General features: G+C 63.4%; 1 protein-coding gene across 2 annotated transcripts in view; it reads right to left on the bottom strand.

The window, feature by feature from the left end:
- MAD1L1 (mitotic arrest deficient 1 like 1) overlaps positions 1-24,800 on the bottom strand; it is a 312,783-nt gene that overhangs the window by 235,683 nt on the left and 52,300 nt on the right. For both annotated transcript variants that reach the window (XM_062179870.1, XM_062179871.1), the window contains exon 10: positions 16,861-16,947. In XM_062179870.1, coding sequence (XP_062035854.1) covers positions 16,861-16,947 — 87 coding nt within the window. The remainder of the gene's footprint in view (positions 1-16,860; positions 16,948-24,800) is intronic.

Below are 24,800 nucleotides of genomic sequence, written 5' to 3'. Positions count from 1 at the left end.
CCTTCTCTCCCCCCTCCTTTCCCTCTCTTCTCTCCCCAACTCTGCTTTACAAATAGATAAATAAATCTTTTTGAAAAGAGGCTCCAGGCCCGGCACTGTGGTATAGTGGGTTAAGCCACCACCCGCAACACCAGCATCCCATATGGGCACCGCTGCAAGTCCTGGTGTCTCCACTCCCCATCCAGCTCCCTGCTGACACATTTTGGGAAAGCAGCAGAGGATGGCCCAAGTGCTTGGGTCCTGCACCCACATGGGAGACCTGGAGGAAGCCCCAAGCTCCTGGCTTTGGTCGGGCACAGCTCCGGCTATTGCAGCCATCTGGAGAGTGAACCAGTGGATGGAGGACCTCTCCCTCCCTCTCTCTGAAACTGTGCCTTTCAGATACATCTACAAAAATCTAAAAATGTCAAAAGCAGCTCCAGGAAGACCCCTGGACTGGGCTCAGCCACATCCCAGCTCAAGAGCCTTAGACTTTTCCTCCAAAAGCAGGGAAGTGGGTGACAGAGCTGATGGCTACCCCCAAGTCCCGGGGGAGGCAAGGTGCACGTGGGGCAGCCGCTGGGCTGGCCAGGCAGAGACAAAGCACGGCTTCCAGAAGAATCTCCCATGGCAACTGCCAGAGAACTGACCACTCCCACAGTGGCTCAGGGTGACTTTGTCTAGAGCTTGCCTAAAAGAGGAAGTCTCACATCCCTTCCCTTAACAATAAAAACTCATTTAAAAGTCCATGAATATGTAAATGCAACTTTACATATGGAAATGCCACCGGCAGGGTGTGAAATGCTGGCGGCAGCCATCTTGCTGAGAGCTGAAGCAGGCTACAGGACCCTGGCATCTCTGCTCCCAGGACCACTGAGGTCAGACCCCCCCACACCACGGGTGTCCACACCGACCCCGGCCCCTGACTGCCTCACCCCTACCCGGGAGGCTCACTGGAGGGGGCAGTGCCTGACTGGGGGAGACGGGGCTGACCGCAGACCCAGGGTCAGATGGCTGCAGCCTAGGACACCAGAGAGCTCAGGCCCAGGCCAAGCTGGAGGAGACTCCCTTCTGTGAAGAGGCAGGCCTGGGAAAGTGGGGAACAGTCCCTCACCCCAGGCGCCACCAGCAGTGACCAGAAACTACCGAAGGCCACACACATGCGGCAGCAGGAGAGGGCAGAGATAGGCGGCTGACCCACACTCAGCTCCAGGTCTCAGTGTCAGCACCGAGCTGGGGAAGCCAGGATGGCGGCTCAAAGCCAAGACAACAGCAGGGCCCCGGAGCCAGGGTCTCAGGTCCAGCCCGGACACTGCAGCACTCACGGTGCCGGAGGCTGCTCCATGCTCCCAGCACATGGTGCTGGGTCCTCAACTCCTGCCCAAAATCTAGACTTCCCTGAGGAGGGAAGGGGGTAGAGAACCAGAGGAGCAGCACCTGGACACACGTCCGGGAGTCCCCAGCAGTCCACCACGCCTGGGCTGGGGGCGGGGCAGCCACTCCATGGCCCCGGAGGGGACACACAGATGTGACCACCGCACATGGCACTGGGACCCTGGCAACCTGTGGTGGTGCCAGACCGCAGCGGTGGGGGGCAGCGACCCTCTGGACCCCCAGCTGCTCTTGAATGTCAGCTAGGCCTGTCCTGCAGATGAAACTGGCCAGAAAACAGACCCCAAAGGCTGCTCTGGCACCGAGCTCTGCACCCAAGGCCAGGTGCTGCACCAAGCCCATGTGGGAAGGAAGACGGCACATGGTATGGGTAACACGAGGGGAGGTGGGCACTGCAGCACGGGGAGACTCCGAGAGAGGACCAAGTCCATGAGAAACAAAGTTTGTGCCCGAGGCTGGTGCCGCGGCTCGCTAGGCTAATCTCCGCCTGCGGCGCTGGCACCCGGGTTCTAGCCCCGGTCAGGGCGCTGGATTCTGTCCTGGTTGCTCCTCTTCCTGTCCCTCTCTCTGCTGTGGCCCAGGAGTGCAGTGGAGGATGGCCCAAGTCCTTGAGCCCTGCACCCGCATGGGAGACCAGGAGAAGCACCTCGCTCCTGGCTTCGGATCAGCGTAGCGCGCTGGCCGCAGCGGCCATTGGGGGGTGAACCAACGGAAAAGGAAGACCTTTCTCTCTGTCTCTCTCTCTCTCACTGTCCACTCTGCCTGTCAAAAAAAAAAAAAAAAAAAAAACAGTTTGCGCCCGAAGTATGTGCCACCATTGTAGGGGAATCAGCTAAAGGCTAACACCACCAGGAACCAAAACCCAAACCGGCATCAAGGCAGAGCGAGCGAGCGAGCCTGGGGAGGAGCGAGCGAGCCTGGGGAGGAGCGAGCCCCAGGCATGAGGACAAGCGACAGCGACACAGATCTAATCAACTGGACCTCAGCTGACCTTGCTAGCAAGGTTCCGTTGGGAATTTTGGAGGATGGAAAAGGATCACAAAATCTGATGCCCATTTTTTATGCAGCTTGAGGAGGGGCATGCTTTGATTACAGCCGTCAGCGTGAGCGCTCGGTTCTCAGAGCCAGGTTAGAAACAAGCTCAGATGCGGTGTGTACAGGGCCACACCCAACCTTCAAACCAAGGAAAGAGCCAGTAAGATTTGAGATTAGAGGCACAGTCCCACCCACCTTCCAGCCACGAGCCAACCAGGCCTTCAGTGGGCACAGACTGCGCAGAAGAGGACCCAGGGGAGTTCTCGGAGGACTCCAGTCCTGTGACCAGGACCAGCACTGGTCGGAGACCTGTGGCTCCCATCAGCGGGCTGTGGAGAACAGCGTCACATCACAAAAGCAAGGCACCTAGGAGAACAGGACTGCCAGCAAATGCCAGACGCCAAATCAGTCGGCTCTGCAAAGACCCTCGAGGTCCCAAGTCTGACTCCGACAGCTCAGCACTACCCGGAGGCCTTGGCTCTGGCCGGCATCCCAACGACCCTATGCACAGAACGCTGCTGTGAGCGCCCATGCAGACAGCACGCTGGCAGGACATCAGCGGCACCAGCATGGAAAACGGAGCACCATCTGGTGTTTGGCTCTGTGAGCATGGGAAAGACCAACGTGGCAGACATCGCTGCCACGTTCCCGGCTGTGGCTGCATCAACTGAATGAGTGAGAGCGCTCCCTCAGTGCCTGCACCCTGGGGAGGAGGGAGGACGGCGGCCCAGGCGGCAGGGCCTGCACAGTGCACGTGCGAAGAAAGGCCCCCGGCACCGCCACAGCAACACCAACCGCCTCGGTGCCCTGGGAACACCAGTGACCGCTCTGCGACCGGACGCGCAGTCAGAGCGCCCGCGCCCCGAGCCACCAGGGGGCCGAAGTGTTCTTCTGCTGGGCCTCTGGTCACATGACTCACGTGACCATGAGCTCTCCGTCAGGGAGGGGAGTCGAGTCCCCTCCAGGGACAGACAACACACCCGGCTGGTGGAAAAGCCAGCACTCTCGCTCCAGAGCACACTGACCCAGCAGACGTCCCCCTGCCTCCGGGAAGCACGTATTTAAACGCTGCACACCCTCAGGTCAGAAAGGCAGAGCGTGCCCTGCAGACGGCGGGCACACGCTGACGCGCGCCTTCCTAGGGAAAATGCGACTGTTTTCAGTGTTTTCCCTCTGCGACAATTTCTGACAAAAATGAAATTTCTGTCAAAAATGAATTGGATCAAAAGCTGTATGACAAATTATGTGTCATTCATCATTTGACAGGGAAACTCCCGAATTTTGTCCCGCTTGACAATTCATCAATGTCGATTTAATGACTGCGATCAAGAACAATGAAACTATCTAACCCTAGACACGTGTGCTGACTGCACTGACCCTGGACACGAGTGCTGACTGCACTGACCCTAGACACATGTGCTGACTGCACTGACCCTAGATGCGTGTGCCGACTCCACTGACCCTAGACGCGTGTGCCGACTCCACTGACCCTAGACGCGTGTGCTGACTGCACTGACCCGACACGTGTGCCGACTGCACTGACCCTAGACGCATGTGCCGACTCCACTGACCCTAGACGCGTGTGCCGACTGCACTGACCCTAGACGCGTGTGCCGACTGCACTGACCCTAGACACGTGTGCCGACTCCACTGACCCTAGACGCGTGTGCCGACTCCACTGACCCTAGACACGTGTGCCGACTCCACTGACCCTAGACGCGTGTGCTGACTGCACTGACCCGACACGTGTGCCGACTGCACTGACCCTAGACGCGTGTGCCGACTCCACTGACCCTAGACGCGTGTGCCGACTGCACTGACCCTAGACGCGTGTGCCGACTGCACTGACCCTAGACACGTGTGCCGACTCCACTGACCCTAGACGCGTGTGCCGACTCCACTAACCCGACACGTGTGCCGACTGCACTGACCCTAGACACGTGTGCTGACTGCACTGACCCTAGACGCGTGTGCCGACTCCACTAACCCGACACGTGTGCCGACTGCACTGACCCTAGACACGTGTGCCGACTGCACTGACCCTAGACGCGTGTGCCGACTCCACTAACCCGACACGTGTGCTGACTCCACTAACCCGACACGTGTGCTGACTGCACTGACCCTAGACATTCTCCACTCGCTCATACGTGTGAAACTAACCCTACACATGTGTGCTGACTCCACTAACCCTAGACACGTGTGCTGACTCCACTAACCTGACACGTGTGCTGACTGCACTGACCCTAGACGCGTGTGCTGACTGCACTGACCCTAGACATTCTCCACTCGCTCATACGTGTGAAACTAACCCTACACATGTGTGCTGACTCCACTAACCCTAGACACGTGTGCTGACTGCACTGACCCTAGACACGTGTGCTGACTCCACTGACCCTAGACACGTGTGCTGACTGCACTGACCCGACACATGTGCTGACTCCGCCCTCCACTCGCCCACGTGAAACTAACCCTAGCCATGTGTGCTGACTCCGCCCTCCACTCGCTCATACGTGTGAAAGCTGGTCTGGTCTTGAACCCGGTCCCCGAAACCCAAAGCCAATCAGCAGCTGAACACTGCCAGGGGCTTGGTGCTGCTGTGCCAGCGGTCCAGACGGGGGAGAACCTGTCAATCAGGCACACGCCCGAGGCTGCAGACACCTGGGCACTCACGTACGGCCACGCAGGCGCCGCATCCAACAGGCGCCCAGAACAACTGCTCTTCAGGGGCGATCTCGGCAAGGTTGCTTTCCAGGCAGGAAACAGGGACGCTGGGACCCCGGGGTCCTGCTGCAGAAGGCAGGGCGGCCCCCGCAGAGACCACGGCCTGCAGACAGCCGTGTGACAGGCTCGGCGGCCTGGTCCTCCTCCGAGACTCAGCTCTGACAGGGCCGAGTCGGCATGCGCCATGTCTGCCAGGACGCCGCACTGCCGGGAGGCGCAGCCAGGGCGCCGCGCAGGGCACACGCCTCTGGGGACGCGCACCCTGCTTCCCACAGCCAGGAAAGCCGGTCACGTCCAAACCCACCCGGACTGCCCAGATGCCGTCTCGGAGGGCCGGCTGGAGGGGCCAGCTCCTATTTCGGATTCTGCACCCCGGGGACACTTTGAGCTTCACCACCTCCACAGCCCCTGCAGCCCAGAGACCAGCAGGCTCGCCAGCAGGCACTGTGGATTCGCCCCGGGAGTCTCAGCGTCCCCGTGTCTGCCATCCACCCACACCTCACGGGCACAGCCCTGATCCCTGCTGAGTGCCGGTGCCACCCACCCCACCCCCCGTGACGGCAGCGTGACGGAGACTGCCTGCAGGGTTCCTCCAGGTCTCTACACTGCCCCCACAGCAACGCAGCCACGGGAAACACCAACCACCCCACAGACGGAATCGCCCTTCCCAGCTGCTTGTGGTGAATGGCTGACGGGTGGAGGCAGCTGCGGCCCAGGCCCAGCCCCAGCCCCAGCCCCTGCCCTGCCCCAGCAGGCCCTGCCCCTGCCCTGCCCCTGCTCTGGCCCCTGCCCTGCCCCAGCTGGCTCTGCCCTGGCCCCGGCCCCTGCCCCTGCCCCCCTGCCCCTGCCCTGCCCCAGCCCCAGCCCCTGCCCCAGCAGGCCCAGCCCCAGCCCCAGCCCCTGCCCCTGCTCTGGCCCCCGCCCCAATCCCAGCAGGCCCTGCCCCTGCTCTGGCCCCTGCCCTGCCCCTACTGGCTCACTGGACACACTCTGCACCGGAGGCCACCCTGGAGCCTGTTAACAGTGCAGCGCCCCACAACCATCAGCCACTCTCCAGGCCAGCTCTGAGAGATGGGCCAGGCACTGGCCCAGGGGAGCAGGACTCCAGGAGGCGTCACAGCAGCTCCCCACGGCCAGCCAGAGCGCCCCAGCTTCCCAAGGGGACTCAGGGCCTTGCTCCCCAGCAAAGCCCCTCCACCAGTACCAGTCAGTACCAGAGCTGAGGTCTGACAGCACGTCGGGCTTCCTTCCAGGGTGCGGAGGGCTCGCCCCGCCCTGGCGCATCACCACCTTGTCCTGGGTGTGGAAAGCAGGGCAGGACTCAGAATCTGCGTCCCACTGTCCACAGACAGCCCACCTGGGACACCTATTCTGCATCACTGTCACCCTACAGGCTGGCCCCAGGACCCCAAGACCTAACTCAACAGCCGCTCCCTCCAGGCCAGAAAATAAACATACACTCGCAACAACAAGACAACTTTGCGCGTGTCAGTTCTTCCATGTTAGTGTGTGTCCACATGCGTGTGTATGTGATTACACAGAGCTTCTGTGTACACATGTGCATAGTCCCTCTGCACACGCACACAGCTCTCCACGGTAACACGTGGGCGCACGCCTGTGTACGCAGGGCCTCTGCCCCAGTGCCTGCACGCGCACACAGCTCTGCACGGTAACACATGGGCGCACGCCTGTGCGCTCAGGGCCTCTGCCCCAGTGCCTGCACACACACACAGCTCTGCACGGTAACACGTGGGCGCACGCCTGTGCGCTCAGGGCCTCTGCCCCAGTGCCTGCACGCGCACACAGCTCTCCACGGTAACACGTGGGCGCACGCCTGTGCGCTCAGGGCCTCTGCCCCAGTGCCTGCACGCGCACACAGCTGTCCACGGTAACACGTGGGCGCATGCCTGTGCGCTCAGGGCCTCTGCCCCAGTGCCTGCACGCGCACACAGCTCTGCACGGTAACACGTGGGCGCACGCCTGTGCGCTCAGGGCCTCTGCCCCAGCGCCTGCACTCGCACACAGCCGTCCACGGTAACACGTGGGCGCACGCCTGTGCGCTCAGGGCCTCTGCCCCAGTGCCTGCACGCGCACACAGCTCTGCACGGTAACACGTGGACGCACGCCTGTGCGCTCAGGGCCTCTGCCCCAGTGCCTGCACGCGCACACAGCTCTGCACGGTAACACGTGGGCGCACACCTGTGCGCTCAGGGCCTCTGCCCCAGTGCCTGCACGCGCACACAGCTCTCCACAGTAACACGTGGGCGCACACCTGTGCGCTCAGGGCCTCTGCCCCAGTGCCTGCACGCGCACACAGCTCTGCACGGTAACACGTGGGCGCACACCTGTGCGCTCAGGGCCTCTGCCCCAGTGCCTGCACGCGCACACAGCTCTGCACGGTAACACGTGGGCGCACGCCTGTGCACTCCTAGTTCCTCTGCACCAGCGTGTGCAGCACACACACCTCCATTCTTCCCCACAGACAGCTGTGTCTCCTCCTGTGGCCCCCACACAGCCTGGCACAAGCCACACTGGGCCCAGGCTCATGCAACAAGCAGCGGGCACTCTGCTGAGCCACAGCTGCCCTCTGGCCCTCAAAGCCCAGGGCAAGCAGGACGCTGTTCTGTTTCTACTCCAACAGTCCCGGCCTGCAGTGAAAGCAGCCTCCCCCGTGCACAGAGGGGAACAGACAGCTCATCACTCAGGCTCAAAGCAAACAGCGACGTCGGACGCCAGCAGGACACCGCGCGAACAGTTCTCAAACGCTCACCTGCCACAGGCTGCAGCAAGCAAGCTGTGGGTGGCTCTGAGCTGACAAGCAGCACGGCCGGGATGGGCGCCAAGGTGGCCACTGTCCAGCAGCTGCAGGAACCCCAAGGCACCAATCATCTGCCTCGGCCGCTGCTGCTCATGCCAAAGCAGGCAGCTGAGCAAGCGAAGGGAGGAGGGGCAGGGCGGAACGGGCACAAGACGGAAGCCCCGGCCACTCGTAAGGGGTCCTGCCAGGCCACCCGGGGCACACAGTGGGACGGGCACAAGACGGAAGCCCCGGCCACCCTCCACGGCCACTCGTAAGGGGTCCTGCCAGGCCACCCAGAGCACACAGTGGGACGGGCACAAGACGGAAGCCCTGGCCACCCTCCACGGCCACTCGTAAGGGGTCCTGCCAGGCCACCCGGAGCACACAGTGGGACGGGCACAAGACGGAAGCCCCGGCCACTTGTAAGGGGTCCTGCCAGGCCACCCGGAGCACACAGTGGAACGGGCACAAGACGGAAGCCCCGGCCACCCTCCACGGCCACTCGTAAGGGGTCCTGCCAAGCCACCCGGGGCACACAGTGGAACAGTGTGTCTCTCTGACCCAGCCTGAGAGTGGGTGGTGCTGCGCACCCTCTGCCCTGCCCCAGCCTGAGAGCGGGCGGTGCTGCGCACCCTCTGCCCTGACCCAGCCTCCTGGGGTGCTGCTGGAGCTAGCCAGCCAACAGGGGCTCTCCCCGCCCCACCCAGCTGCCTTTCTCTCCTTCCCTCTCCCCCTCTCTCTGCCTTTCAAACAAACAGAGAACCTGGTGAGAGAGTAGGGACATGCTGCGCAGGGGCAGCCAGGGATGAGGCATCAGGAAGGATGTGGTGTCCAGGCTGTGGGGAAGACCAGCGCACGGTCCAGCCAGGGAGAAACAGAAGCCACAAGCCTCGCAGGTAAGGTGGAAGGAGAGAGGACAAGGCCACACGTTCCCTGACCGGGCCTGTGAGGAGGGGGTACCACCAAAGGCAGGGACAGAGCTCGCGGTGCGTCCTGCCTGGTCCCTGGGGCAAGCCTGCCATCAAGGGAGCATGAGGACGGCCCACTGGACACGGCTGGCTTGACACCTTCTGCCACAACTCATTTACTTCCAGTGGCACCAAAAACAGATTGGACGCAGCGAGGCCTCTGTCTACGTCACAGCCAACCCCAGGACAGTAACTGGACGAGACGAGCATGAGGCCTGGTGGCACGCAGCCTGGCCACGGCCACTCCAACTCACCACCTGACGGGCACAACAGACACCACCTTCACACACCTGGCACCTGAGCCCTCCCTCTATTCTCCCCTGATTTCTATTTATTTCAAAGGCAGAAAGAAAGTGAGAGAGATCGTCCCTCTGCTGATTAACCCTTTCCTCCCACATTACCCACAATAGCCACAGCTGGACCAGGCCACCCAGGAGCTGGGGACGCAACCTGGGTCTCGCACGGGACAGCGGAGACAGAAATCCTCGCACCATCACCACTGCTCCGGGGGGGCGGGGGCCTCAGCAGGAAGCCAGGACTCCAACCCAGGCACCCTGATTGGATAGGGGCATCAGGAGGGCTGTCTTAACACCCACCCCAGCCCAGCCCTTCTGGCCATCGCCACTGACCACACGCAAGAGATGTACCTTCTCGCCCAGTGGAGCCCACTACAAAACTCACCCCTGCTGGGGCCGGTGCTGTGGCACAGCAGGTGAGAGCCCCAGCCGGCAGCGCCAGCATCCTATATAGGTGCTGGTTCGAGTCCTGGCTGCTCCTCTTCCAATCCAGCTCCCTGCTAATGCACCTGGAAAGCAGGAGATGGCCCAAGTCCTTGGGCCCTGCACCCACATGGGGGACCTGGAGGAAGCTCCTGGCTCCTGGCTTCGGATAGGCTCAGTTCCAGCCACTGCGGCCATACGGGGAGCGAACCAGCAGGTGGAAGGTCTTTCTTTCTCTGTCTCCCCTCACCCCCTTCACCTCTCTCTGTAACTCTGCCTTTCAAATAAATAAACCTTAATTTTAAAAAAAGAAGAAAGAGAAACCCACCCCTGCGATGGCCATTCTGAGAAGTCACATGAGGGCCCTCCAAATGCTGTGGAAATACGACTCAAAGCTCATTTCAGAACAGACACAACTTTGACCTCTACCATGGGTCTTCACGTAGCTCGTGCAGGTGCATAGGAAACAATCACACACAGACAATTCTCTCCCACCAAAATTAACTTTTCTTTGAATCCCATGTTTCCACGAGCATTTTCAAGCGCCCACAGCGCTTGCAGCCCATGCTCAGACCACGTGCGCTTCACTGGCAGCCCTGCCTCCTGCTCCCCAGCTGATCAACCTGCAGCTCGAGTTTCCCTGACAAACAGGGAGTAAGGACAGCAGTTCTCAGGGCTCCCCTGAAGGATTAAGTGACAGACTACACAGGAAGCGCTTAGCACAATGTCTGCTGCAGGCACATGTCCAATCACCACCAGCATCACCACCACCACCACCATCACCACCACCGGCATCACCACCACCACCACCACCACCATCACCCCCACCCCCACCATCACCCCCCCACCACCACCACCACCACCACTACCACCGGCATCACCACCACCACCATCATCACCATCACCCCCACCCCCACCATCACCACCACCACTACCACCGGCATCACCACCACCATCACCATCACCACCACCACCACCATCACCACTACCACCACCACCACCACCATCACTACCAGCACCACCATCTTCACCGCGCACTGCTGTACCGCGTCCCGGCCCTCACGTGCCCTCGCTCAGGGCATGTCTGAGTTGTGAAGGAGCGCGGCCTCCTCTCCAGGGCCCCAGCACTTCCCTGACACCAGCAAGGGCCTCGCAAGGGCAGGGGAGGCATCAGGGAGCCCCTGGGAGCCCCGTGGCAGGGACACACGCCGTGTCATCTCAGATCCGGAGTAGCTGGCCCTGTCCTCAGCCCATCTAACCAAGATGCAAAAACAAGGTGAGGGCAGCGGAGGCCAGCCTCCACTGGGGGCAGTCACGTTCCCACGGGGGCACGGAGGACTCACAGCACTCACACCAGGGACAGGCCGTGCCACTGGAGCCGCCCGAGGACGGAGAGCAGAGGCCAGCCAGATGGCAGTGCGGCCAACCCTAGCCTTCCCCTGAGGACTGCCTACTGACGCTCCCTGCAGACCCCAAGCCCACACCCAGCCTGTGCACACGTCCTCCCCCATGTCATCGGGGACGGCCAGGCGTCACCACGCACAGGCGGGTCACGGTGTGCTCTCACTCAGCCCTCCAATCAGTGGCCAGGGATGCACTCCAGTCCTGAGCACGCGAATACATGAGAAAGCGTCTGTCCTGGCGCAGTGGAGAACCGGGATCCACCAGCCCAGGTCAAGGCTGCAGCCCCAGGGCACGCAGGGACTCCCTCCGCCCAGGCTGCAGGTGGCCCAGCAGGTGGGTCTCACCCCCAGCATCTGCTCAGTGCAGGACGCTCAGTCTCCATACCCCCTGCCAGAGTCCCAGCAGACCCTCACCCAGGGGCCCCCGGGGGAGGAGGGGCTGTGTGTCCCTGAAACAGGCTGCCACTGCCGCCGCAGAACCATGGAAGAAAACCGTCACAGAAGGGGTCCAGCGCCAGGCTCCATGCGCCCAGCGCTCACTGGCAGTCTCCAGCGTCAGGCTCCACGCGTGTGGGACGCACACTGGCAGCAAAGCCCAAACCCTGCACGTGGACTTGGCAGAGGCCTGAGCCAGCACCACACCAGAGCCTGCTTCTCCAGGCTCCGCAGCCCAACACAGCCTCCTCCTACGGGGTAAATTCGAGGGGAGGGGCACCCCCGACCCTGCCTCCTCCTGGACGGTGCTCACCGAGTGCGCCGCAGCAGCGGGACAGGTCCACACCCAGCGCCAGGCTCATGCACGCAGGTCACACACCAACATCTTAAAGCACTCCTTGAAGGGCTGGCGCTGTGCCACAGCGGGTAAAGCCACTGCCAGCAATGCTGGAATCCCATATAGGCGCCAGTGTATGTCCCAGCGGCTCCACTTCAGATCCAGCTCCCCATTAAGAAAAGCAGAAGAGGGTCCAAGTGCTCGGGCCCCTGCACCCACGTGGGAGCCCCAGAAGAAGCCCCGGGCTCCTGGCTTCAGCCTGGCCCAGCCCTGGCTGCTGTCGCTATTTGGGGTGTGAAGGCGCGAATGGAAGACCTCTCTTTCCCTCCCTCTCTGTGCTCTGGTTTCTAAATGAACGCATGCATGCCCCTCCATGGTGAGGGCAGCCCTTCCGCAGGGCGGACAGCCAGCCCTCCCTGGGGCAGGAGGGAGCGGGAGCCACCGGCCCGCAGCACTGCAGGAGCTCCAGAGGCGGCCCCCGCCCCCAGGGCCCGCAGCCAGGTGTGACTGTAACAGGAACGAGGTGGAGACTCTTCACCAAGACCAGCACGGCCAGGCAACTTGAGGGCAAAGGCCACAGCTGCCAAACCCTTCTCTACTGCCCCTGCTGGGGCCTCCCATGATCAGGGATCTGTGTCCTTCCTGGCGCTGGGGAGTGAACGAAGGGCTGGGAATGGCAGCCCCCAGCACACGCAAGCCCGCAAGCACGTGAACGCACCAGCTCTCAACGCACCTGCCCACAGCCCACGACTGTCAACTGAACCTGGGCCCCAGGTCACCACTGTGGGACACAGTCCCCCAGTGCCACCAGGGAGATGGGACACGGTCCCCCAGTGCCACCAGGCAGCTGGAACACGGTCCTCCAGTGCCACCAGGCCGCTGGGACACGGTCCCCCAGTGCCACCAGGCCGCTGGGACACATTCTCCCAGTGCCACCAGGCAGCTGGGACGCGGTCCCCCAGTGCCACAGCAGCTGGGACGCGGTCCCCCAGTGCCACCAGGCAGCAGCCGCAGTGACCAAGTATATCTCAGCTCCCAGACAGGACATCTGCTGGTTTAGACCTCACAGCAACGCACTGCTCAGCCCCAGCACCCTGCAGCTGGCAAGACAGAGACACAGCAGCCTAGCAGGGAGCAGACCCCGCTGTGAGCAGACCCAGGAACCCCAGCTCCAGGGCCTGGGGTCACCATGCCTCCTACACACTCCACCCCTACAGCACCGTGTCCAGCACAGGCCCCCGCTGGGCAGCAGCGGCACCTGCCAGCCCCCTCTGGAGCGTGCTCCTGCACTACAGGATGAGCCCACGCTTCACAGGGGCCAAAGCACAGACCCTGGAAAGCGTTCCCAGTGAGCCAGGGCAGAACCAGGGCCCCCTGGCCGCCAAGACCTGTGGGGAGGAGGCAGGGTCACCGGCTTCATGGGAGAGAAGAGGCAGTGGCCCTACCCCCATGTGGCTAACCAGGCTCTCCAGGGACCCAGGCTCCCAAGAGTGGAGGTTGGCCCAGGAGTCACTCAGACGTCCTCCTAGCACACGAGCTGCTCCCTGGGGCAGGGGCTCCACACCCAAGACCCCCAAGATCCCAGGAGGAGGTGGCTGCTCAGCCCAAGGCGCGCCCGGTGCTGGAGCGGGGGCGGGGCACACACAGTGGCCTGCCCCACACGGCTCTCCGGGTGGAGACCGGCCACAGACACCACCGTCTGGCAGGAGAAAACTCAGCCTGTCTCCGCTCCCCTAATAGTTCATTCTGTTTCATTTTCAAAGCGAAAGGGAGGGGATCGCCGGGCGAACGTTAAAGCTTTAATTTCCGATCGCTTCTAATGCCTGTTTCATCTGACAGTGGCTTTGAAAGCAAAGGCAATCTTCATCACGGAGGCTCTAGCGTAAACCTTTGTGATTACGTCCACACAACAGGTGCTCCTCAAGCCGTCTTCCCAGCGACATCAGTCCCCGAAAGAAGCAGCCCCTCCTCCTGGCTGCTAATAAATTACTAAGGTGGTCCCTCTCTCCACCGTGGCTGGATGTCCACAGCAAGTGCTGGGCCCAGCCCTGCTCAAGATCCATCCACTGGGCAGGCCTCACGGGTACCGGGGTACCCCGCCTTAGTCACGGCCACCCGCGTCTAGGCACCAACCACGCCTGGCACCGGCCTCTAGCAACTCGGCCCGTGCTGGCCCCACGAAAGCTCACTGTGGGAATTCCACTCTTGTCTGGGGCAGGCCCAGGGCCCAGCCTCAGCCAAGAAGGCCTGCGGGCACCTGCCGGCAGCAGACGTCATGGCTGCAGACAGGAGGCCTGTCCCTGTCCCTGTCCCAGTCCCATCTCCATCTCTATCCCCATCTCTGTCCCAGTCCCGCCCCCACCTCTGTCCCTGTCCCCGTCCCCATCTCCGTCCCTGTCCCTGTCCCCATCCCAGTCCCATCTCCGTCCCCACCTCTGTCCCTGTCCCTGTCCTCATCTCCGTCCCTGTCCCTGTCCCCATCTCCGTCCCTGTCCCTGTCCCTGTCCCCATCTCCGTCCCCGTCCCCATCTCCGTCCCTGTCCCTGTCCCAGTCCCCATCTCTGTCCCTGTCCCTGTCCCAGTCCCCATCTCCATCCCCGTCTCTGTCCCAGTCCCCGTCCCCTCCCCACCACTGCCTCACAGCCCCCAGGGCCAGCAGCCTGAGCACCTGCTGACTGAGAAGCACGCAGGAGCCTGCAGAGGTCCGTGGACACTCAGTTTCTATGCAGCCTTTGTCCCCAGTTGCTGACACAGAGCTCCTAAAACCTGGGCGTGTCCCGAGTGACAGGCATTCCAGCAGATCACAGTGAGAACTCCTAATGAGGTGACTCACACAGGTCTGAGGCGGCCCAGAGGGTGGGGCGGTGCTAGAGTGGGCTGTGGAAGCTCGGCGTGGCTCAGAGCGGGGGCTGGCACTGGGCACGGCGGGTACAGCCGCCACCCCATACGGCTGCTTTGCTTCCAATCCAGCTCCCTGCTGATGTGCCTGGAAAAGCAGCAGAAGACAGCCCAAATCCTTGGACCCCTGCATCCATGTGGGAGACCCAGACAAAGGACCCGACTCCTGACTTCAGCCTGGCCCACCTCTGGTCGTTGAGACCATTTAGGAAGCGAACCGGCGGACAGAAGGTTGGTCTCTCTCTCTCTCTCTCTCTGGTGGAAAGAAAGTATCTCCCCCCCTCCCCGATAGAAGGGATCCCCCCCCCCAGCGGATAGAAGGTATCGCTCTCTTTCTCCCCCCCACCCCGGCAGATAGAAGGAATCTCTCCGCCCCCCCCCCCCAGTGGAGAGAAGGTCTCTCTCTCCCTCTCTCTCTCTCCCTCTCCCTCTCTCTTTCTGCCTCTCCCTCCCTCTATCTGCCTCTGCTTCTCTGTAACTCTGCCTTTCAAATAAATTAATTAATATTTAAAAAAAAAAAAAAGTGCTTCAAGCTGCAGTGCCCACGCAGGGCCAGGAGGGGGGCAGCTCCACACCCTCCACGGCCCGCCCCATGCCCTCTCTCCAGCCCCGTCTGGGCAGCAGACGAGTACTTGTAAACAGGGCACTCTGCTGGGTGCTGGGTCAGCTTTCCAAACTGAGGAGGGCTCGACTCCCCTAAGAAAAGACAGCAAACAGGCCGGCGCGGCGGCTCACTAGGCTAGTCCTCCGCCTGTGGCGCCAGCACACCGGGTTCTAGTCCCGGTTGGGGTGCCGGATTCTGTCCTGGTCACCCCTCTTCCAGGCCAGCTCCCTGCTGTGGCCCGGGAGGGCAGTGGAGGATGGCCCAAGTGCTTGGGCCCTGCACCCGCAAGGGAGACCAGGAGAAGCATCTGGCTCCTGGCTTCAGATCAGCGTGGTGCACCGGCCACAACATGCCAGCCGTGGCGGCCACTTGGGGGGTGAACCAACGGAAAAAGGAAGACCTTTCTCTCTGTCTCTCTCTCTCACTGTCCACTCTGCCTGTCAAAAAAAAAAAGAGAAGAAAACGAAGAAGAAAAAAAAAAAGACAGCTCGAGGCTCTCTCACACCCCAATCCCAACAGGCGAAACTCACACGTCACATGGACAGTGTCACCCTCCATCCCCATGAGAGAACACGTGCATTCCGGAACCCGTACCTGGACAGCACAGGCCACATGGGGATTCGAATCTGCCACCTGGCATCTGAGATGGGGTGGTTCAGCGGACCAGACCCTGAAACCTGCCAGCTCCAGCTCACGTCAGAACTGAACCAACTCATGGGGCGCCCGGTCGGGGTCGGAGCCAGAGAACCGGCTTAGAAAAGATCCAGCACATCTGGTGCTGAGAGGAAGGACCGGACAGCAGGCCTGGCATGGCTGTGCGCTGCCCACTCGGCTTGCTGCCAGGCTGGCATTTCTGCTATCTGGAGGGCACAGTCCACACACACTGGGAACCCAGGGCCAGGCCTCAGCACCAAGACGGGGCCCCAGGGAGCCCACACATTGGGAAGCAACAGGAGAGCCCGCATCCGAGCCAGCACGCCCTGAGGGGCGACTTGGCATGGCGTCCGGACCATGCTGTCACCCCACGCAGCAGGAGCGCGGGGCAACGCCGCCCTCGGACCCCAGCCCCCGAGCAGCGCGGGTGCGGTACCTGCTGCTGCCACAGCAGGAGCGCGGGGCGACGCCGCCCTCGGACCCCAGCCCCGAGCAGCGCGGGTGCGGTACCTGCTGCTGCCACAGCAGGAGCGCGGGGCGACGCCGCCCTCGGACCCCAGCCCCGAGCAGCGCGGGTGCGGTACCTGCTGCTGCCACAGCAGGAGCGCGGGGCGACGCCGCCCTCGGACCCCAGCCCCGAGCAGCGCGGGTGCGGTACCTGCTGCTGCCACAGCAGGAGCGCGGGGCGACGCCGCCCTCGGACCCCAGCCCCGAGCAGCGCGGGTGCGGTACCTGCTGCTGCCACAGCAGGAGCGCGGGGTGACGCCGCCCTCTGACCCCAGCCCCGAGCAGCGCGGGTGCAGTACCTGCTGGAGCGCGGGGCGACGCCGCCCTCGAACCCCAGCCCCAAGCAGCGCGGGTGCTGTACCTGCTGCTGCCCTCGGACCCCAGCCCCGGGCAGCGCGGGTGCGGTACCTGCTGCTGATGCTGCGGTTCTTGTCCTGCAGCGCCAGTTCTCTCTGCTGCAGCTCCACAATGAATCTGGAAAGGTCTTCCGGAGTCCTGGGGAGAAAGGTGACACCACAGGTTCAGCTGTACCCCAGGCCCTGGCTCTGAACCCCCACTGAAGCCCCCCCCCCCCCAGCACTGGCTGCCGGCCCACAGCCACCCGGCCCTGGGCAGCACATGCTCACCATGCCTGCATCCAAGCAGGGCCCACCCCCAGCAACGTGGCACCGGGACGACTTCTCCCGCGAACAAACAGTGCGGCTGTGCAGAGGAGAGGAAGGGCAGGGCGCGGGCACACGCACGTGGCCCCGTTTCCCTCGCCCCCTGCCACACGCCAAGCACAGCGATACACAGGAAGCAGGCACCGGGGCCACATGGGGCGAGCCACGCCACAGCCTCGTGGCCAAGGGAATCAGGTCCAACGCCGACCGCGGCCACACAGGCAAGGCAGGCACTTCGTGGGAGGGGAGTCCCCGCTCCACACAAGCAGAGTGGCTCCTAGTCACCAAGTCAGAGCACCCTGCCAGTGAGCCCCGTGCTGGCACCGGCAGCAGCCACTCACAGCACGGCACAGCCGGGGGCCTCTAAAGAAGCCAAGCGTGGCGCTCCCTGCCAACACCGAGCCTAAAACCCACACCCTGCAGATCCCACGCAGAGCTCCGTCACGTGCACCGACAGCCCACGCGTGCCCCAGCCCCGCATCAGGCGACACTGCCCGCAGGGCTCCTCCCGGATCTTCTCATGGCCAACTTCTCTGCACTCAGAGAAGGCGCGGCTCCCACAAAGCCTGCTCAAGCCCAAGCCCGGGGCTCCCCAGCCAGTACTGCCTGACAGGGCACCGAGGACGGCCATCACCGACCCCGCGTGCCACTGGCAGGGGCTTCTGGCACGTCTTCAGCGCGGGCACCAAGTCCCCAGAACTCACTTCCCCGAGCAGAGCCCCGCCCACAGGATCCCTGGTCCCCTATCTGCAAAGAGCCCGCGCTCACTCCCAGGGCCCCCCCAGAGCACAGGGCCCTGCTCTGGATGTCTGGCGGGAACAGAGCCCTCTAGGTCAGCCATCAGCTGGGTGGGACAACGCTCATGAATTAAGGGATCTTCTGAGAAACTGATGCCTGGAGGGAGGCGGAGGGTCAGCCACTCTCCCCAGACCCAGCCTCAGGGCCAAAGCAAGTGCGCGATGCGAGAAGATGTGTTCTAAAGCCATCCTCTGAATGTATTTGGTCTGAAAGGAGAGAGACAGACGGGCAGGGGACCTCCCATCTGCCGGCTGGCTCTCCGAACGCCTGCAGCAGTCGGGGCTGGGCCAGGCTGAACCCAACTGCTATCCCCACGTGGGTGGCTGGGCCAGCTCCCGCTGCCCTAGGGTGCACACCAGCAGGAAGTGGGACCAGGGCCGAGCAGGAATGCGATCCTGGGTGTCCACTGTGACACAGGTGTCCGTGGCAAACACCGCCATTCCCGGCCACCTGCAGCCGCTCTTCCCAGCCATGGAAACGCTGCAGGCAGGGGGCACGACAGCCAGTTCTCACGGGACAGAACGGCTGCTGGGCTCACGAGACAGCCCCTACCCCTCGAGGCCAGGGTGACCACTCCGGTTGGGCTCTCTGGTCAAAAGGTGAACCCCTGGGTCGGGCAGTGTGCCACAGCAGGTTAAGCCACCACGCGCAACGCCAGCATCCCATACTGATGTGCCAGATCAAGTTCTGGCTACCTCGCTGCCAATCCAGCTCCCTGCCAGTGCACTTAAGAGGCCCCAGAAGAGGACCCAGTGCTAGGCCCTTGCCACCCGCATCAGTGATCCGGCTAGAGTTCCTGGCTCCTGGCTTCCACCTGGCCCAGCCCTGGCTGTTGGCAACCATTTGAGGGATGAAGCCAGACTGGAAGATCTCTGTGTGTCTCTTCCCCTCTCTCTTTGTACTCTACCTTTCAAATAAATAAGTAAATAATCTTGATTAAAATAAAAAAGTTGAACCCAACACTGTTCACACAGACGAGGAAAGCCTCCTTCAGCCCTGACCCTGGCAGTCGGACCTCCCAGGGGCCTGGTGGCACTCCCAGGGTCAGCACTGTGACCTGGGAGGCAGGAGGAGGGGGAGGCACACCACACATGCCCACACGCACGTTCCTCCCCATGAGCCACAAGGGCCTGAGGACCAGACACCCGGATGGAGAGGCGGGGACAGCTGCACACTGAGGCCAAGGCCCGTCTCTCAGATGCAGAGTGTGCAGGGAGTGTGCTGGCTGGGGCAGGCTAAGTCCCCCAGGGACACTCCCGCTGGGACACAGAGAGCCGCCCAGCCCACGGCTCAGAGCACAGTCGGTACAGATGCCGGAGCCCCGGTGGGCCAGGATCTGTAGAGTCCTGTGAGGGGACAAGGGAAGGTGTGATCGCCGAGCTGACCGTGTCCCCCAGATATGTGAGCGCAGAGTGGCCCTGTGAGGCAGGAGACACACACTCCTGCCCCAGGCCCCGTCCACAGAGGCCCACAGGACAGCCCGGCGCCTCCTCCACGTCACACCAGGAGACACACACTCCTGCCCCGGGCCCCGTCCACAGAGGCCCACAGGACAGCCCAGCACCTCCTCCACGTCACACCAGGAGACACACACTCCTGCCCCGGGCCCCGCCCACAGAGGCCCACAGGACAGCCCGGCACCTCCTCCACGTCACACCAGGAGACACACACTCCTGCCCCGGGCCCTGTCCACGGAGGCCCACAGGACAGCCCGGCAGCCTCCTCCACGTCACACCAGGAGACACACACTCCTGCCCCGGGCCCCGTCCACGGAGGCCCACAGGACAGCCCGGCACCTCCTCCACGTCACACCAGGAGACACACACTCCTGCCCCGGGCCCCGTCCACGGAGGCCCACAGGACAGCCCGGCACCTCCTCCACGTCACACCAGGAGACACACACTCCTGCCCCGGGCCCCGTCCACGGAGGCCCACAGGACGGCCCGGCACCTCCTCCACGTCACACCAGGAGACACACACTCCTGCCCCGGGCCCCGTCCACAGAGGCCCACAGGACGGCCCGGCAGCCTCCTCCACGTCACACCAGGAGACACACACTCCTGCCCCAGGCCCTGTCCACGGAGGCCCACAGGACAGCCCGGCAGCCTCCTCCACGTCACACCAGGAGACACACACTCCTGCCCCAGGGCCCCGTCCACGGAGGCCCACAGGACAGCCCGGCACCTCCTCCACGTCACACCAGGAGACACACACTCCTGCCCCAGGGCCCCGTCCACGGAGGCCCACAGGACAGCCCGGCACCTCCTCCACGTCACACCAGGAGACACACACTCCTGCCCCGGGCCCCGTCCACGGAGGCCCACAGGACAGCCCGGCACCTCCTCCACGTCACACCAGGAGACACACACTCCTGCCCCAGGGCCCCGTCCACGGAGGCCCACAGGACAGCCCGGCACCTCCTCCACGTCACACCAGGAGACACACACTCCTGCCCCGGGGCCCCGCCCACGGAGGCCCACAGGACGGCCCGGCACCTCCTCCACGTCACACCAGGAGACACACACTCCTGCCCCGGGCCCCGTCCACGGAGGCCCACAGGACAGCCCGGCACCTCCTCCACGTCACACCAGGAGACACACACTCCTGCCCCGGGCCCCGTCCACGGAGGCCCACAGGACAGCCCGGCACCTCCTCCACGTCACACCAGGAGACACACACTCCTGCCCCGGGCCCCGTCCACGGAGGCCCACAGGACGGCCCGGCACCTCCTCCACGTCACACCAGGAGACACACACTCCTGCCCCAGGCCCCGTCCACAGAGGCCCACAGGACGGCCCGGCAGCCTCCTCCACGTCACACCAGGAGACACACACTCCTGCCCCAGGCCCTGTCCACGGAGGCCCACAGGACGGCCCGGCAGCCTCCTCCACGTCACACCAGGAGACACACACTCCTGCCCCAGGCCCTGTCCACAGAGGCCCACAGGACGGCCCGGCAGCCTCCTCCACGTCACACCAGGAGACACACACTCCTGCCCCAGGCCCCGTCCACGGAGGCCCACAGGACGGCCCGGCAGCCTCCTCCACGTCACACCAGGAGACACACACTCCTGCCCCAGGCCCCGTCCACAGAGGCCCACAGGACGGCCCGGCAGCCTCCTCCACGTCACACCAGGAGACACACACTCCTGCCCCAGGCCCTGTCCACGGAGGCCCACAGGACGGCCCGGCAGCCTCCTCCACGTCACACCAGGAGACACACACTCCTGCCCCGGGCCCCGTCCACGGAGGCCCACAGGACAGCCCGGCAGCCTCCTCCACGTCACACCAGGAGACACACACTCCTGCCCCGGGCCCCGTCCACAGAGGCCCACAGGACGGCCCGGCAGCCTCCTCCACGTCACACCAGGAGACACACACTCCTGCCCCGGGCCCCGTCCACGGAGGCCCACAGGACAGCCCAGCACCTCCTCCACGTCACACCAGGAGACACACACTCCTGCCCCGGGCCCCGTCCACAGAGGCCCACAGGACAGCCCGGCACCTCCTCCACGTCACACCAGGAGACACACACTCCTGCCCCGGGCCCCGTCCACGGAGGCCCACAGGACAGCCCGGCAGCCTCCTCCACGTCACACCAGGAGACACACACTCCTGCCCCGGGCCCCGTCCACGGAGGCCCACAGGACAGCCCGGCACCTCCTCCACGTCACACCAGGAGACACACACTCCTGCCCCGGGCCCCGTCCACGGAGGCCCACAGGATGGCCCGGCAGCTTGTTCCAGGTTGGAGCTGGGTTGGGGGCAGCAGACAAAGGCATCCCTGACTTGATGGCGCTATCTGGAGTTCTTAAACTAAGAATCCACGTTACATATGTAAGCATAAATCAGAGCTAAGCCAGTCAAGGAAGAAACCCTGGCACCCAGGGAGCTGGCACTGGACAAGGCACCTACCAGGCAGGCACATGCCAGGGCCTGGGCCCGGGGGGAGGCATGAGAAGGCATGAGAAGGTGGGAGCTGGGCGGTGGGAGCCCCGGGGGCAGCGAGTCCCTGAAGGAGGCGGGCCCACGAAGGGTTACTGGGCAACGCCACCTCCACACCACTCCCCCAAGAAAGAGGCCCAGACTCCCGCCGCTGGCAGGGAGAGTGTCTCCTCTCTGGAAGGCTCCTGACCTGTGTGTGGTAAAAGCCACTCAGGAGTGCTTACCAGGGCGGCCTGGGGATCAGCTAAGTGCCGGCAACTCGATGGCAGCAGGCCAAGCACCATTACAGCCTAAAAATAGTGCCTGAGAGGCCGCTCTAAAACCTGCACTTCACAGGCTACAGAGCGAGCAAGAGGCCCCCGGAGCCTGCAACTGGGAGCTGACAGCACAGTGCCGGCCCCGCCGTGGCCCACGACATGCGCACATGTGCTGTGAAAGCCCTGCTGCAGCTGTGAGCCCTTCATCCCAGCTGCTGGGGGGGGGGGGGTCTCTGTTTGATCCGCAGCTCAATTCTGACTCAACTCAGCTGCGTACAGAGCGACGGAGCTCGCGGGACGTCAGGCCGCTCATTTATTTCTGGGTAAAAGCAACTCCAGGCCCAGCAGTAGCTATTTTGAGCCCCTAATAGCAGATGCCCTGGCTTTGGCTGAAGCCCCGAGTGCCAGTTCCACTGAGTTGGAAAGAAACAAGATGCAGGCAGGACTGCAGTCCTCAGAGGGGGCGGAGCAGCCACGGCCGGAGACGGCCCAACAGAGCACGGAGCTCCTCCCGGGGAACACCCTTCCCAGAGGACACACCCCAGGGCCTGCTGTGCCGGGGTGCCGGCTGGCGTGCCCACTGGGGAAGGGGGTCACTCAGCAAGACGGCCTTCCTCCATGGGGCTGCATGGCGCAGGAACGTGTAGAAAGTACCAGGCAGTGCCGCTGTGGCGCTCGCACAGCAAGGCCGCCCAGGCGAGGGGGCATCAAGTCAGGAGGGTCACCAGTCTCCAAGACCTAGCCCGCCGGAGCCCCAGGACACACAGAGGCAACCGTGGCTTCCCTGGAGAAGCGAGAGCAGCTCCGGGCCGTGCAGGGCCCTGGGCCCGGTCCTGGTGGCTACCAGAGGCCACCTGAGGCCGCTGAGCAGGAGGCCAGAGCCCATTCTGGAGGACACAGACATCCAGGCTTCACCCAAGCCAGGGGCCCCTCTGCGACACCCTGACTCGCACACACGACAGCGGACGGAGCAGCAATGGCCGCCTGCCACACCCCGCTCAGCACCAGCCCCAGTCCACCCGGCAGACGCCTGTCACACTGCCCCTCGGCCACAGTCAGCCACCTGCCGGACAGAACCCAGGTGCAGGGAGACAAGGGCCTCTCAAACCCATCGCCTCAGAAAAGCCCAGCGCCAGGCACGTCCCCCGAGGCCCGGGGCTGCCCCCTTGGGCTTGAGGTAAGCCCCGCCCCTCACGCGGACCTGGCGCCCTGTCACTCCCGCAGAGCGCATGAGGCAGAGCTGGGAGAACTCGTGACCCCTCTCGGAGCAGCTCACCCACTGAACCCACACCACCGCACTACAGGCAGGGAGTTACGCCGACCCACACAACGGAATCTGTGCACAGTCGGGGAAGAACGTGAGGGCACCGTGCCGGCGACCGAGCGACGCAGAGCCGGCCTGGCCTGGGCCTGCACACAGCTGGAGGACGGGGAAGGGCCCACCTGCTGCAGGGACGGCGAGGGCTGAGGGGAGCCCCGAGACGGCGCGGCTTCTCGGACGTCACCCCGGAGACACACCACTATTAAACACGCATTCAGTGAACAACTTTGCAGAGCTTCGCATTGCAGCCTTACGCTGCAGATTCTGGTCCGACAGAAAAGTTTCGCAGACAGGAAGTTACTGCCATGAACACTCATGCACGAGATCTAACTACTTCCGCTTCAGACAAAAGGCTCACGGGACGCCTCAGTTCTGTTCCGGTCTGTGAGGGCAGAGATTGGACCCAGAGCCTCGGGGAGACACAGAGAGGACAGGCGGCCGCTCAGCACGCTCTGTGACACCTCGGGCCTCTGCCAGCACCAGAGGCCACAGCAATGTGCGGGCCCAACCCACCAGGGGACGGGAACCTCCTTCCTACAGGAAGTGAGGCAGCCGCAAACCTCGGGATGGCTGCGGAGGCCTGACCGTACCCCCAGGCTCCTCAGCGTGCGACTCCCCGGCGTCCACACGTGTCCAGGAATGAGGATGCCAGCCGTCGTGATGTCTAAAACGGACACCGGCACTCCTCCTGGGCGCTCTGTCCCCGTGAGCCTTTACAGACCAGTTATTAAACAGCAGTTTGGTTTCTTTTTTTTGAGTGATTTTCCTTTGAGATTTTCCAAAGCATTCAACTTTGTTTTCCCAGAAACACGGCTTTCTTTACACATTTATTTTTCATCAGCTTCCATAATATTTAATTAAATTATGTAATTGCAGTGACGTGTGCAGCTGGCACCGACAGGCACGCTCGGCAGGGACCACGGCGGCCCCCGGGGAGCCAGGCTGAGCGAGCAAGCGCCGCGGCCGTCCCCACCGCAGCAGGACACGGACCAGGGCGCCTCCGGGGTGGGGGGCGGGGCGGTCGCGGACGCAGCGCGGTTCCCAAAGACCTGTCCTCCTCTTAACTCGAGGACGGGCGTGCAGCCGACTGTGGGATTCCTCCGAGACAGTGCCGCCTGCGCACGACACACTTCAATCTTCTAAAACATTAAAAGCAGCCAGCCAGTCGTGAAGTTCACGGTGTGGGAGGACTACCAGACTTCCAGAGCAAGCTGGGGCGCACTGGTCAGGTGCACAGCGCGTCACAGCCTTCAACAGCGGCTGCCCTCCGCTCCACAGGACCCCCGGCGCCACAGGCGCCCAGCGGAGTCCCAGGGAACAGAAGAGCATGCACGGCGAACGCCCCGCTTTCCAAAGGCAGATGCCG

The sequence above is a fragment of the Lepus europaeus genome, chromosome 21, assembly GCF_033115175.1.
Source record: "Lepus europaeus isolate LE1 chromosome 21, mLepTim1.pri, whole genome shotgun sequence".
NCBI lineage: Eukaryota > Metazoa > Chordata > Mammalia > Lagomorpha > Leporidae > Lepus > Lepus europaeus.
This window is presented reverse-complemented; position numbering and strand designations above follow the sequence as displayed.